Raw genomic sequence first — 16019 nt, 5'->3', positions numbered from 1 at the left:
GTACGGTAAAAAAAAGTTGTCTGTATCCCAACTTTATTTACGTTCCCACTGCATATCGTCACGTAGGTACCTTAATTCTGCATACAAAATATATTTTACACTTTTCCAAATAAAAAACCATGCACCTATATACAAAAAAAAAAAATTATCAAGATCGTTTTACTATATTATAATGTTATTATATTATGACTCATAAAGTTTTTATGGGTTTAAAAATTAAAAAATATGTATCAGTGTTTTATCATAAATTATGAGTGTAGGCTATTATAGTTATAGAGTTATCTCTCGTGTTTATTATAATTAAATAGTTACGGTTATAGGTATAACACATAACATTTATAATAGGTTAGGTTGACGTGTTGACTAAATACATTATGTTAATACAATACTGCAATGGTATACTTATAAATATAAGGTACTAATTAGGTATATATAAAACAGTTTATCATTTTATTTTATTTTAAGTAAAACATTATAGTTATTTTAGTAAATGTTTAGGTTTCCAAAAAAAAAAAAAAAATTGATTATTTGAATTACTTGCATTAATAAATAATATCGGTGACATTGAAAATTTGAACTTATTGATTTTTTAAACATTTAATATTTAAATATGAGAAGCGAAGTGTAACAGGATATACCGCATGTAAAATGTATATTGTGTAAATATTTATACGATATACTCAGTTCAATCGACTTTTAATATGAAATTAAAAACATGGAAAACACCTGAATACTATATATAATTTAAAAAAATAATAATACCATAAAATCAGGATTTGATACAAACAAGTCGGATATTGGCATTTTAGATAATTTTAATATCACTTTGCTTATTTCAGTGTAGATTAATGGTGTAACTTGTAACTATTATCACTCTTAAGAAATACATAAATTATAACATAGTGGAGCTCATCTTACTATTAGTATTAGTATTTTTTTACAATAATTATACCTTAATATCTAAAGTATTTATTATTTAAAAATATCAATTATTCATAAATAATTAATTAAATTCATGATTCAAGATTTCTAAAATGTATTGGCGTATTATACATATAAAAAGGATAGTGAAATTGTATATTAAAATATCAAGTCTTAACACCTAAAGCTACAAATTAAATTAAAATTCAAAACAAATATCAATAAGCAACATCATTATATATAGGTCATTTAAAACTTAAATCAAAAAGTTTTATTAAGATATACGAAGTGTAGTAATATTTACGTAAATAGTAGATAGTACATAATATACAATGAAGTTATATTTAAGTTTTCTTTTATATTGCATGCAGTATGCATTGTAGTACGCTCAATAAAATTTTTTTTTTTATTATTATTTAATCCGCGGCAACAAAGACCATTGGATGGTTTTATTTATTTGTAGAGGGAAGAAACGGTAGGTTGAAACACGTTTTTTGTATGTGTGGCAAGGATTTGTCACTAAAATCCCGGGTGGTCACCCATCCGGGAACTAGCAACACCGGCCGCGAAACGTACACTCAGAGCGTTTCCGCAGTTGAGTGTACGATCGCACCACACCAAGCCACATGAATAAAATTAAAATAAATTTAGTTGTATAATTTTGAGATTAATTGGTAAATTTAAATGCTTAAATTTATTTGTACAATTTTGAGTTATTTAAAAGTTATTAGTTAATTTGAATAGGTGTTTGTACTGTAAGCACAATTAGGTCGTCTTAAGGTACTTGTCCTTAGTAATTTAATTAATAGAGAATACTTGTATAAAGTATAAATGTGTTCATTTTTTCATGCTTATCTATTTATTAAAAATATATGAAAAACTTAATTTTTTGTATCAGTTCTGGAAAAAAGTGTAATAACATTCATAGACGTATATTACTAAATCAAGCGGTTGTAGATAATCACTTTAAATTTCTATTAACATTACAAATTTTAATCTTTCGTTATCGGCTTATTTTAAATATGACTCAAAATGACAATAGTTTTGTGTCCATTATGTATTTAATGTGTTTAATGTACATATGTATTGAATATCGATCGATATTATATTTTTTATGTATATTCTCAATTCTCATCGTTCTCATCGTATGTGATCTACTGATCTGCATCAATACGTTACTTATATTCTAGTATAATTTGAATTAATTAAAATTCGAAAATACTGCTATTAAGGCATTAATAATTTTTACTACTATAGTACTATACACGTATAAAAATATAACCCACTAAAGTGTTTTTCATCGTATTATATTTTTTTATGATAATATATAGTTTTAAGTTTATATGGTTAACATAAATGAAAGTAATGTATAAGTATGGGCAGTATGGCTCTGTAAATATCATCAAAATGTAAGGTCTATGCTCTAGTAGTGTAATATAGACACAATATATTTGGACTTTGGAGCCAAATAATTTTGTAACTTTATTTCCTTAAAATGTATTTAGTTAGCTGCAGAATATAGTTATAATATAATAATATAAGTAATAAATTGCTCGTGCATTATGAGTTATAACAATTTGACGCTAAAATTAGTTTCGGGACAAAATAAATGAATAGGTATTTAATAATATTAGTTTGATAAACAAATTAGTTAAGAAAGATATTTTGGGATGATTTTTTAATTCCTATATTTCACTCATTGTAAGCTATAATATGCCTATATATATATATATTAATCATTGTGATATATATATATATATATAAATTACCCCCCCCCCAAAAAAAAAAAAAAAAAATTCATTAAATACGCCACTGATTGTTATGTTATTATTCTAAAGGCTTGGCTATAATAGCTGTTCAGTGTGGAATTGAAAATATAATCCTAAGTGAAGTATAAGAATTGACAAAAAAAAAAAAACTAATTTAATAATTTTGGTTATAATTGTTATTTATTAATTAAATGTTTTTGATTAATAAACAGATCTATTATCTTTAAATTATAATAACCAGTATATATTATAAATGCAGTCTTATCATGACGAAATCGGACTTGTTAACTATAAAGAAATTATACATCTACCTACTGTTTAAGACGTATTTAACTAAAAATATTTTTATTATATTATAATATATACGTAAGGTATAAGTATTATACGCGCTTAAAACTGTGTCATGGTTAAAATACCGCTCAATACATTACATTACCTATGATTATATTACCTATATTATTACATATGTTTTTTTTTATTTTAATAAGATGTATATTTAATAAAAATACTGTCCCATACCGTCTTATTTCCCAATATATCATATTATATAGTAGATGGTTATCTAATGAAGATTCATCTTGAATAAACTCGATACGCAATAAGTAACCCGTTTACTTTATTACGTGATCAAAATGTCCAGACAGCAATAATCTGACCTAAGGGGTCGCGCACGTGTTGCTACTTTAGGAGATAGCTGTAATTTCTAAGTCAAAATCCGTGTTGAGCTTACTCTGCTATAGATTGACCTTAAACCTTTCTTATTCTAGTTAAGTATACCATAATTCAACTGATCACGCCAATGTCTGCGTTTCATTGCTCTCTGTCTCCAGGACATTTAATGGCGTTTGAGTGCAATTGTATATATAATATGGTTTTCATATACCTTTTATACATTATCATATCTTTGGGAAAAATGCACGCACAGGGTGATTTAGAAAGTCGACTCAATATTAATGATACGGTCTGCATGTACTCTTGACGTAGGTACGTGTGTAGAAATCACATATTAATTTTTATATTGGCGCCAACAACGTAACGTTGTAACATATAAAACTCATTTGTTTCGGTACAAAACGTTATTGCCTACTTTTTAAACGTATTCACCAACCATAATTTTATTATATATTTATAAACTATTTATGTACTAGTTGATCGAAATGACATCTTACATGAGTGTATAAATTAACTTCTAGGTATTACACATGTTGGTTTTAAGGATAGTTTCATTACTAGTGAATTCTATACGTTATACGACTTATACGTAAATAAATTGTACAGCAGTGTATAACTTACCGTATTGACCATTAAGTCAATAATCGTTATCTTCTATTATCTAATATATTTGGTATATTATAATTAACAAAAATTAACAATATTTATGACTAGGCGCTATTATGAAATAATGAAACAAATAGAAATATAATGATAATTCTGTATTTCTTTGTTTGACAGATAAGAAAGATTATTTCAATATAATTATATGCGCAAAAAAAAAACAAGAATAAATGCCTTTCCCTCGATAATAATAAGTAATAACCGGATCCAGGCGAATAAACATAGATATTATATAATTATACTGTATAGATTGGTACCTAGTGGATATTACAAGAGAAAACGTCGTAATTATATCGATGTTGCTCGTAGAACTGTAACAATCCGTTACTTTTATAGTATTATAAAGATGATCAAAACTAAAGTATTCATATTTAAAATTGGAAGAAAATGAGTTTGTTAGTAAGTAATATATGAGATCCTAAGTACTCAATTGAAATTTTTTATTAGCTTACTAAGGTATATTAATTATTACATTACAGCACATTATTTTTGATTACTTTTAATAATTTTAAAATATATAATTTAATCATGTACAAATGTACAATAGATTTCTAAACATTTTTATGATAGAGATTGATAAAATATTTAAAAAAAATTAATGAGAAGAACAACACCCGCAGGTTTAAAATGTAATACCTAATAATTATTTGATTATTTTATGTCAATGATTTAGGTCATTTCAATAAGAAAAGTGTGTACCTACACAGTACAGTTTCTCATGGTGATTGATGAATGACAAATAATTGAAAGGAAATATACAACAATAAAATATGTAGGTTGTAAGGTATTGACGCGTAATATTTCAATAAAGTAAATAAAACGAGTAACGAGTCTCGTTACTTTAATCTGTAATAATTATTAAAATAGGAATATTATATTATTCTCTGTTTTCGCGTTAAAAAATAATAAAGCACATTTAATTTAAAGTGTCTATTACAGAATAATGTACTAATTGTTTAACATATAATAATTAATTACAATATGGAATATGAATTCTTGGTGGTTTGATTAATTATACCGCGTGCTTTCGATACTGTGGATACTATTAAGTACCTATTAAATTTAATTAGCAATGGTTTTTATATCAAAAAAGGTGAAAGAAATAATGTACATTTTTTAATAATAAAAATAAAATGATATAGTATTCATGTATTAATTGTCTAAATAAGGTGTCTTTTTAAAAGATTATTCATCATATTTTTAACTGTATTTCCGGTCTAAATTGATATCTAAAAATTTGTCTGTAAACATATTGTTGCTAAATAATTTTAACTATGAAATAAATATACGTCGGTGTCTTTATAACCTCCAACGTAATATTATTTAAGTGTTTCGGTTTGAAAGGTGATTTATAACATTTTATATTTTATTTCAGGTGTTCATATATTGTATTATTATTTATTAGGTAAGCACTTTAGGTTAAGGTTGTGTTATAATAACGTTAATGTAGGTATCTATAATAAATAATAATATTAATAATAATAAATTAAATTCATAAAAATAATATTATTTATTTATCGTATGATTATAAAGTATAATAAAACATTGTTTTTTTAAATATAGGTACATATACATAATTATTAATTAATTAATAATAATAATAATAACAGTTGTTTAATTAGTATATTTTGACACTACTATATGAGTATTTATGTATAGGTCCTTATTAATTACATAGATGGGCCTCAAATTTTAGAGACTTTTTCGAGATATCTCTTGTAAGACGTATGTATGTATAACTAATTTTTCATCCTTTTTTAAAAAATGTAATATTTCAAAGTTAAAAATAAATATTTTTTAAAGAAAATGTTATAAGAAAATTTTTTATTATTTGTGGTACTTGACTACTGCTATGCAATATACTTGCAGTCTATATAGTAATTAATTTACACTAGTAAAGGGCCCAAAAATAAGTTTTGCTTTGTGGCCCTAATGCTATAAATGTGTCGGTCACGAGTATACAATTTAAACAAAATATGCATTATATAATTAATTATGTATACTGTACAATAATTTTATAATATTATCAAATATATACTTATGAATTCATAAATATTAATGTCTTATCATAGGTACCTATATTAAATAAAAATTATATTTAAAATCTATAAGAATTTTGAAATACTTTAAAAGCAATTCGATTTTTGTCATCGAACTATTAATATTAGTTTAAATTTTTAAATTCTTTAAAATAAATAATGATTTCAAATTAATTGAATAATAAGTAATGAATATGATTAAATTACAATTTGAATAACTTTAGAACAGATTATATATATTATTAACATACTTATTACTTAATATACAAATAATCAGTATATGCAGTAAATGTATATTAGATAATAGGTATGTTATGTATTTTATTTGGATAACATTTAGAAAATATAAAAACACTGTATAAATAAAAGATAGTTTTAAAAGGCTAAGTGAAAGTGTAACAAACTTCAGTAACACGATTCGAATGGATTTGAATTTTTTTAACGGCAATCGACTATCAACCTTGTATGAATGGAAATTAACGGTGTTATTATGTGACAAGATTTATGTATTTACGTATATTTAAAATTTTTAAACAAACAGTTTCACTTTAGAATAATCTTATCTTGAAAAGATAATTTAATATACAAACAAATTTTTTTCTGAGTTGTATATTACTATATATTTTAGGTACGTAATTAAATACTATATTGTTACTTGTTAGAAATAAAGGATGTATTATAGGTCATCTAGTTATAGATGTGAAGATGTGTTATCATATTAATTTGTAGAATTTCAAAATAGCAATTATGTTAGTGATTTATTTTTGTTATTATTTTCAGAGAATAATTTATACACATTCAGCTTTTTTTATGTTTAATTGATATCTTCTAAAAACTACCTATCTATTCAAGACATCAATAAGTTTAGGCTCTTCTTAAACTATTGTAAGAAATTTTATTGTTTTTATTTATTTATTTATTTTTTTTTACGTCAAATAGCAAATTAAAACTATAGTTGTAAGTTGTAACAAATTGTAACTTGTTGTTACAGTACTAAAAATGTTGAAAATATATATATTTTTTTTTAGACATTTGAATTTAAATGTTGATAAAATTGGGTATTTAAACAAAAAAAAAACAAATCCCATTATTTTATTTTTTTTTAACTAAAAAAATATTAATCCCAACCCCTAGGGATATTTTACAATTACGTATTTCATTATATTTTACGTGTACCTAATACAATTTTCAAGATATTTATACCTAAAGGTTATACCCTAACCAAGTTATTTGTACCATATTACCATGAAGTATTTTCATAATTAATCATGAAATATCCTTAGGTGTGGAGATTGACACTTTGTTTCCGCTCAGTCATTTTTCATATACATTGATTTACTATTGAATTCAAATTTGAAACATTATTCATTATAATGACTTACTCAATGATGATGAGGTACCTACATCCAAAATTCATTATATATTATTAAATTACTTTTCTGTTTTTATTTTCATCTGATATAAAACTTTTTATTTCTGTGTTTCTCACTTAACAGATCATACTGATTAATTCAAATAACATCTTAAAACTTTTCACTCGTAATTGTTAATTACTTTAGTATATTATATTTATTTAATTTTGAATAACATTTAGAAAGTCGTGTGAATTATTCTTGAAAGCGAAACATTATAATGGGTTTTTGAACAAATCACATTTATATTATGCAAAAATAATTAATTTAAGTTTTTTTTAAATAATTTTTTCTTCCCATACAAAAAATACCCAATTAATTAATTTAAATGTTTATATTTCAATATTCTGCTATATTTCTATAATATTCGAATATTAAGTTTATTTATATATTTTAACTATAAGATATAAATTCTATATGTATTTATTTAAAATTATAAGTATAGTTGTATTACCTATATGATTAATGAATATAAAAATATAACCAATGGACAATAAAAATTAAAACTTTAGTACTTTATATAGTTTTGATATTGATAATTAATGTATTACTATTGCAACATCTAACTGAACATATTCTTTATCTTATATTTGTGTGGTATTAGTGTATTACATGATAGTATATATACATGCAGTATACAATATACAAATATTCACCTATAGGTAAATAGTAAATATACAAATATCTGTATTACCTAAGCTATCTATGATATAGGTATGTAGTCCTATAAGGAGGTAATTAGCAAATGAAAGACAATAACGTTGGTTGTGACTGACGACTGTTGTGAATGTTTTCAGTTGATTCCGTTACAAAAATAATATATTTAAATAATAGCTTTATAGTCACTATTCTAAGTATCTGTATAGTTACATATTAATTTTAATATAATTTGAATTATCGCGATATAATCAACTTTAAGGCTTAATTAAACTTATAAAACAGGTTTGGAAGTACTATTACAACTGTGCCCAACGACCGTATTCCGTTATCCGTGGGTATACTGTATGGTTAACACGTTACGTTAACCGTAGTATACCAAATAGGTAGCTGAAAATTTTCAACTACTTCAATATGTAACTGTATTGTGTGGTTAGGTGGTTATTAAATGTAATTTTTAATGACTAGTGAAATCATTTTACCTTAACAATAATATTATTTAATTTGGTGAACAAAATAAGAATTTTAAACTCGTACGACAGCAGACGAGATCTATACGGAATTCGGTGTTGATGGAATACCAAATGGTAGAGGTACTTTTATAAATCTCCAAAAATTGTAAAAAATAGGTACTAATCTATACATTATTTTAATTTTTTTTTTTTATAATTGTTTAGTATTTTGAAAGTTTATTTAATTTTATATTTACCAATATAGTGTATATGTACACTAATTAAAAATAAATATTACAAAAGACTGACTAAGGATGTTCGTTTCGGTCAATTTAGTTTGCTTATGTTTTTTTATCAATAATTTATCATTTATAACTTTTAATAAACAAATATTTTAAATGTATGGTATCTACCAAAATTAAAATATTAAGTCGTTATTTTAATAAAAGGTAATTATGAAATAATGATTTTTATAGGTAATAATTATTACTTAATGTTATAGAGTTATATATACTAATACATATTATACTTAAACAAGGATCTAATATTTATTTATTAATAACAGTTAGCCAATCAGTCATTCGTTATTCCATATTTTTCATTTCAATTTTCATTTGTAGGTAAAGTTTAAATACCTGTGTATTATATAATATATGTAACTACATGATCTAATTGTCATGCTTTATTTCGGTTTAAAATTAATTTAAAGGCAGATTATTGTTAACAATTTTAATTTTAATGTATAAACATTCTTAATAATTGAGAAATTAAAGTTAAATACCATTTTCAAATATCATTGTATGCGTCATTTCTTGTGATACAAATTAGTGTAGTGGTTCCCAAAGTGTATACTGTGGCACTCTGAAGAGCCATGGAGTATTTAGACGAGATAGAATACTATCTAATCTATCAAATAAACTGAAAAGTGAAAATTAGATAGCGAGGGGCACTGGAAAACCTTAGATCAAAAAGGGTGCCACGAGTAAAAAAAAAGTTTGCTAGTCACTGAATTAATTTATAAATAATGTATATAAATACTTATTTTATTTCTTATAATATATTAGTATAATATATGTGTATGTATAATAGTTTTTATAGATTCCACTATTATGTAATAAAAGTAATAGCTAGGAAAAAATAATAATAAACCCTAAGTACCCAATATTATTCTGTTTTATAAAATATACATATATATATATATATATATATATATATTAGGTTCAAGGACTGTTTAGGCGAATTAAAGACATCAACTATATTTTATTAAAAAGTTTACACAACTTATTAAAGTAAAAATATTGTTAACAACTGAAGTTTTTAAAACATGTCCATGGAATGATTATTTATATAACTGGTAAAAAATGAACTAGTCATCTCCTTCTCCTACATAATAGTTTTTGTGTTAGACATATTCATTTCTTCATATTTTATATAAACAACTACACCAGTAGACATATAACAGTATTCGTCAGTTCACTATGCTCTCTTCTTGCATATTTCTTTCACGCAGACATGGTTTGATTTACACCATACTATATCTGTATCGTCTTGGTAGAGGGGAGTGGAGTCACGCGTATCGAGTGAAAGAAAGTCTGTTTATCTACAGTTTATCTTCAGATATTCTCTATAAACGTTGGCTTTGGATCACGATATTTGGCCTTGTTACAAATATGAAGTGCCAACGATTAACGACAAATATTATTATTTTTGACTTTTTGAGGTCACGAGATCAATGAGTTAGTACAAATGTAGGCAATGTAGCTACAGCATAATATGTGGTGTACACGACCTTTAAAATCTCCAGTCAAAGTTTAGGAATTAGAAAATTTTAAAATTTATTATAATTGGTAGAGTCATGATCAAACGCATTGAGTTTTTTTTTTATTAGGCTGGCTTATATACTAAAGTAGCAAATTAAGTCATGTTTTTACTTTTAAAAGTTAACAATAAAAATATCTCGATAGACCATAGTTTCTTGAAACAACGCGGAAAAAAAACGAAAAAAAAAATACAGAAAAATAGGAAGATTTATAAACCAGCTATAGTTTTTAGTCAATTTTTGTTTTTTAAATCAAAAAAATCACCGTAGATTAGTCAAAAGATTAAATATATAATAAAATGTTCCTTATAAGTCGTTTTTAAAGTAATAAAAAAAAGAAAAAGAAAATATAGTAAGTTTTTATGAGTGTTTGATCTTATAATTTTTACATTTGTAAAAAAAACGAAACGGCAAATTATTTTGTAGTTTAAAATTAAAAAAAAAGGTAGTCAAGTGGATACCACTCCACTGTACATTAGGTATCGAGTAAGTCACTGTTATGGATGTGTTAAACTTGAATGCAATGATAAATATCATTCACTATCATTGTACACGAAAAACGATTCTGAACCGAGATGATTTGTCAGTCTAAAATATATTATAGTACCTATATTTAAATTGTAATAAATTTTTTTTTATACAAATAATTTATTTTTCAAGTTGGGTTTAGGACGGTTTGCATACTTCCATACAGCGAGGTTAGATCGAATATTTCAAACGCCTATAATTAGCATAACAATTTGTGAAATATTTTGAAAAGAATATTTTGTTAATCAAAAATGTTATTCTATATTATTGACGCTGGAGTTTTTTTTACAGTTTACAATTCCTTGCAAATTTTTGTGATTTTGACATATTTTGTAAACATTTGAACTTTAAACGCTTATAAACAAAAATTGTGATTAACGATTTTTGATTTTTTTTTTTTATTACCATAAGTACAATACTTATAATAGACTTTCCACCGATGCACTTCAAAATTATTGTGAATATTCTCAAAGGTTGTATTATACGTAGTTCCCTGTAGAAATTAGAGTTAACAGCAATATTATTATTATGATAATATTTAATACAATTTTAAAATAAATTAAAAAATATTTATTAATTGAAAATTTTAAAATTTTATTATAATTTTCCCGAAAACTGGGATAATAACTAAACTACATTATTTTTAAATATTTTGTATGTTTTTATGATTTAAAGTTTATAAGTTTATATTTCATTGAAAACGTATAGTTAAAAAAAGAATACCCATGCTGGATTATTAAAAAAAAAATTGGTATTTATCAAACTATTTATTTATTATTACATATTTTACAATTATGTTCTATATTATCCTTTGTGCGGAGTATTATAAAAATTAATGTTACAGAAAGGAGAAGTAGGTTATACGAAAATTAGAATTATGATTAAGTATTCTTTGTTTTAAAGTTTTAAAAATTGACATAATCAGAAAAATACATTAACAATAATTGTTGTTATTAAATATTATATAAAACATGGTTATAGTAATTCACGATGACTAATCTATCGTAATCTGTGATACAGTAATACATAGTGATAGTATTATTATTATTATATAGTTTTAACCATAATACATATTATAATATATTTTACTAAATACATTAACATTGTATAGTATTTATTTCTTAATAATAAAATTAATATAATTGTTTATAAATAGAAATCTGTAATTCGTAAGTAAATGAAAAATGTTACTAATGGTTAGTTTTATTATGTCACTATTATAATATTATAGATTACAATTCAAATTAAAACAATAGTTATCTTATATAGTTCGCGTATAATTTGTTATCTTTGTCAAATACTATAATAAAAAGCGCACTTCGCATTCTTTATTTTATTTTGTAGCCAAGTTATTTAAATTAGGTAAACAAACAATAATAAATATAGTTTATTAGAAAATTAGAAAATTAACTACCTAACCGATTAGCCTATAAATAATTCATAATTCTTGTTTCTATATTATTATAGACTTTATACAAATAATTTATTGTATACAACTATTAAAATGTTATCAGTGAATAAATTGTTTTAATACTTAATAATATATATTAATAAATAGGTAGGTAATAAAATACTTACTTTAAATGTCTTAAATAATTTAAATGCTAAAAGAAAACATAATATTATGTATGAATTATCATTGGTTTAACATTTCTTTAGATAATATTTACTTAATTTTTATAGTTTAGTATTTAGTATGAGAAATTAGAAGTACGGTTGTAGTATAATTAATAATAGAAAGATACGTAATAAATATAGCAACTAGACATACATAGTTTATGCTGACAATTGGCATCCATAAAAAAAGTCAATGGTGAAACTCTACTTTAACACTGTATTATGTTTTATATATTATTATAGTTTAATTTAAAATGCGTCCTAATTCAATCTGCCTTTCTATTTTTAATTATTTTAATTTAATTTATCTCCTTGATCACTGACATGAACTTAATTTATGAATAAATCTCATTAAAAATAATTATACCGATAGATCCTTAATAATTTATACCAATCAATTTCAGTAATGAATATTAAAAAAGCCTCAATTTGTTTGTCCTCACTAGTCTAAGTCTAGTCTATATTCTAAATTTTAATAAATTATGTTTTCCTTCCTAATTTTTATCAAAACATTTAAGTTATTATTTTAATATGCGTAATATATGATTTAATAACACAATTAAATAGTTATACTAAGTATACTATTGTGTAGGTACTAAGTAACTGCAAAGTGGTTCTACGTAAATTGTTAATCTTTAGATTTTTAAGAAATACGAAAAAATAAAACAATTTTCTTTGCTTTGAATATTTATTTTGAGTATTAATTTTTATATTGGAAGCATAAAGTAATAAGTAAGGCTCTTTAGATATCACATGGAGAAATTTTGACTGGAAGGTTTGGATTATATTAAAATTTAAGAACTTGGCTTAGCTCTAGAGTTTGATTCCATAAGTCTACATTTTTAAAATTTAGGTAAATTATACAGTATACAAAAATATTCTGGTCTGTTTTTATTTAATTATATGTGTAAAAAAAAAGCCACTCCAATTCTTACGTATTATTAATTGCGTTTTGAACTCTTGCACGGCCTATAATAAATATTAAATACATATAATAATAATTATAATACATAACTTTACATCACTTGATTTTATTATTAACAGTTAACACTGAAAGTTCTAAATGGTCAATTATAAATAAAATATAAATGTTTTATGTATATATAATGAGAACACGTTTTGCGCATATACGAGTAGATTACTGCGATATTGTATGTAGATATAATATAATATGTATACCTAATATAAATCAAACACTGTTTATCAATAATTTATATTTTTACCTACTTTTAACATGGTCGTTTCTTTAATTGTTTTGTTCTCGGTTATATAAGCAGCCAGAAGAGAATAGAGCGTTACGGCTGAAAAGCGATCGATACGCTTTAATGTCTGTCGACGATCCGTCGATCGACAGGCACGTAGATAGTTCGCCAAGTTCTCTGACCGATGGCCAGGCAGAACTCTTTACGCCTTTTTCAACATTAAGCAGTTATCTGGACGAGGTTGCGTACGTGGCCGCCGGTGGTCTCAGACACGGCGACGATGCGTATTCGCGTAACAAATTCAATCAACTGGCGAGCGATAGCCTGCGCAGCAATCGGCCAGTGCCCGATACTAGAAACTCAAAGTGAGATTTCTTATGTTATATCCCTAATATTATATACTTAATATTGCTATTTATAAATTTTAAATGCGTATTATAAAAATCTAAAATTTTATATTTAAACGTGTAATCAGATCTTTGTCGTATAGGTGACCTGTCACCCTCACAGATATTGACTATATTTACTGATATGAGATACTATAGGTACCTAAATGCGTAGAGTATATACTAAATTTTATGAAGCAAGTGGAAACGTTAAATAGGCGACCGTTCATTAGTAAGAAATTAATAATACTTGTATTTCGATCACTTTTGTATGGAAAAAATAATTTTAATCATACAAAGACTATATTGTATAAAAATAATTTCCTTTTATAAACGATTTGTGACAGCATGTACTGTGACAAAGATAAGACATTTTATGTTTGAGCTTATACTGTCAATAGTCAGTAACTTTCGTTTTTCATTAATTTATATCTTTTGTTTAAATGTATAAAGATTTAGGTAATTTTTATCGTGTATTATTATTATTGTGTTAGCTACATTTTTTGGAATATAAAATAATTCGTTATTATTTATGTTAAATTTAAGTTTACATTACATCAGTTATTATTGATTTAATTTTTTTTTTCATCAAGATGTTTAACTAAAAAATATCGCATTGATTTACCCGAGACAAGTGTCATCATCACGTTTCATAACGAAGCAAGGTCTACTCTTTTGAGAACAGTTGTCAGGTATTATTTTAAATTATGTTTTATTTGGAATAACTATTCGTTATACCTCTTCAGTCCAGTATAATTCACTGAATAATTATTTTATTATTGTTTTATATTTTAGCGTTTTAAATAGAAGTCCTGAGCATTTAATCAAAGAAATAATTCTTGTGGACGATTTCAGTGACGACAGTAAATATATGAAAAACATTAAATATTTATTTATACTATAAATTAATTATAAACCAATTATCATTATAGTAAAAATCGATCTCATATTAATTAGTAAATTATACTAATATATTTTTATTTTTACTTAAAGGTACTGATGGACAAGAACTATCAAAAATACAAAAAGTGAAACTCATTAGAAATGAACAAAGAGAAGGTATAAATAAAACCTAGTTAAAGTTATAATAATTTAGTTAAATTTAAAACTAAAATTTATAAAGTATGTTCTTATTCTCTATTAATTTGATTAATTCAATTATAAATTTCAACTTTCTTAAAATCTAATATTTAATATTTTCTAACCTAACTGTTTTATTTAAAAAATAAGCAAATAAATACTTTATTTCAAGCGTTGTAGATGTAATGTTAATTGTAGATGGTATATTGTCTATAACTAAGTATAACTTATACTATATACAGTTTATATTTACAAATGGATCTATATTAAAACAATAAAAGCATTCTTATTATTTTGTATTAATATATCTTAAAACAAAATAATGTTTACTATGTTTATTACAGGGTTAATGAGATCTAGAGTTCGTGGTTCAGAAATCGCGACAGCACCCGTCCTTACATTTTTGGATAGTCATGTAGAGTGTAATGTGAATTGGCTAGAACCACTATTAGATCGTGTAGCGGAAGTATGTAATTTTGTTGTTAATTTTATTATCTAACGCATGTCTTAACAAAATATGATATAACGCAATGTCAGAAATATAAGACTTATAAAATAATTATATTTTAATAGGACCCAACTAGGGTGGTGTGTCCAATTATCGATGTCATCAATATGGATAACTTTCAATACATAGGAGCTTCATCAGAACTTAGAGGTGGATTTGATTGGAATTTAGTGTTTAAATGGGAGTATTTATCAATAGAAGTCAGGTCACAACGTCAAAAAGATCCAACTTTACCAATCAGGTAGATTACTTACAAAATAGAAATGTCCTATAAAGCTATAACATTCTACAACA

At 24.3% G+C, this 16019-nt stretch overlaps 1 protein-coding gene across 1 annotated transcript in view; it reads left to right on the top strand.

Moving 5' to 3' along the window:
- Positions 1–16019, top strand: part of LOC113555718 (polypeptide N-acetylgalactosaminyltransferase 2-like) — a 30673-nt gene that overhangs the window by 10551 nt on the left and 4103 nt on the right. Inside the window, exons 2-7 of the mRNA XM_026960242.1 lie at positions 13827–14116; positions 14731–14829; positions 14933–15000; positions 15131–15196; positions 15562–15683; positions 15791–15966. Of these exons, the coding sequence (XP_026816043.1) occupies positions 13827–14116; positions 14731–14829; positions 14933–15000; positions 15131–15196; positions 15562–15683; positions 15791–15966 (821 nt within the window). The remainder of the gene's footprint in view (positions 1–13826; positions 14117–14730; positions 14830–14932; positions 15001–15130; positions 15197–15561; positions 15684–15790; positions 15967–16019) is intronic.

Source organism: Rhopalosiphum maidis, chromosome 1, assembly GCF_003676215.2.
Source record: "Rhopalosiphum maidis isolate BTI-1 chromosome 1, ASM367621v3, whole genome shotgun sequence".
Lineage (NCBI taxonomy): Eukaryota > Metazoa > Arthropoda > Insecta > Hemiptera > Aphididae > Rhopalosiphum > Rhopalosiphum maidis.
This window is presented reverse-complemented; position numbering and strand designations above follow the sequence as displayed.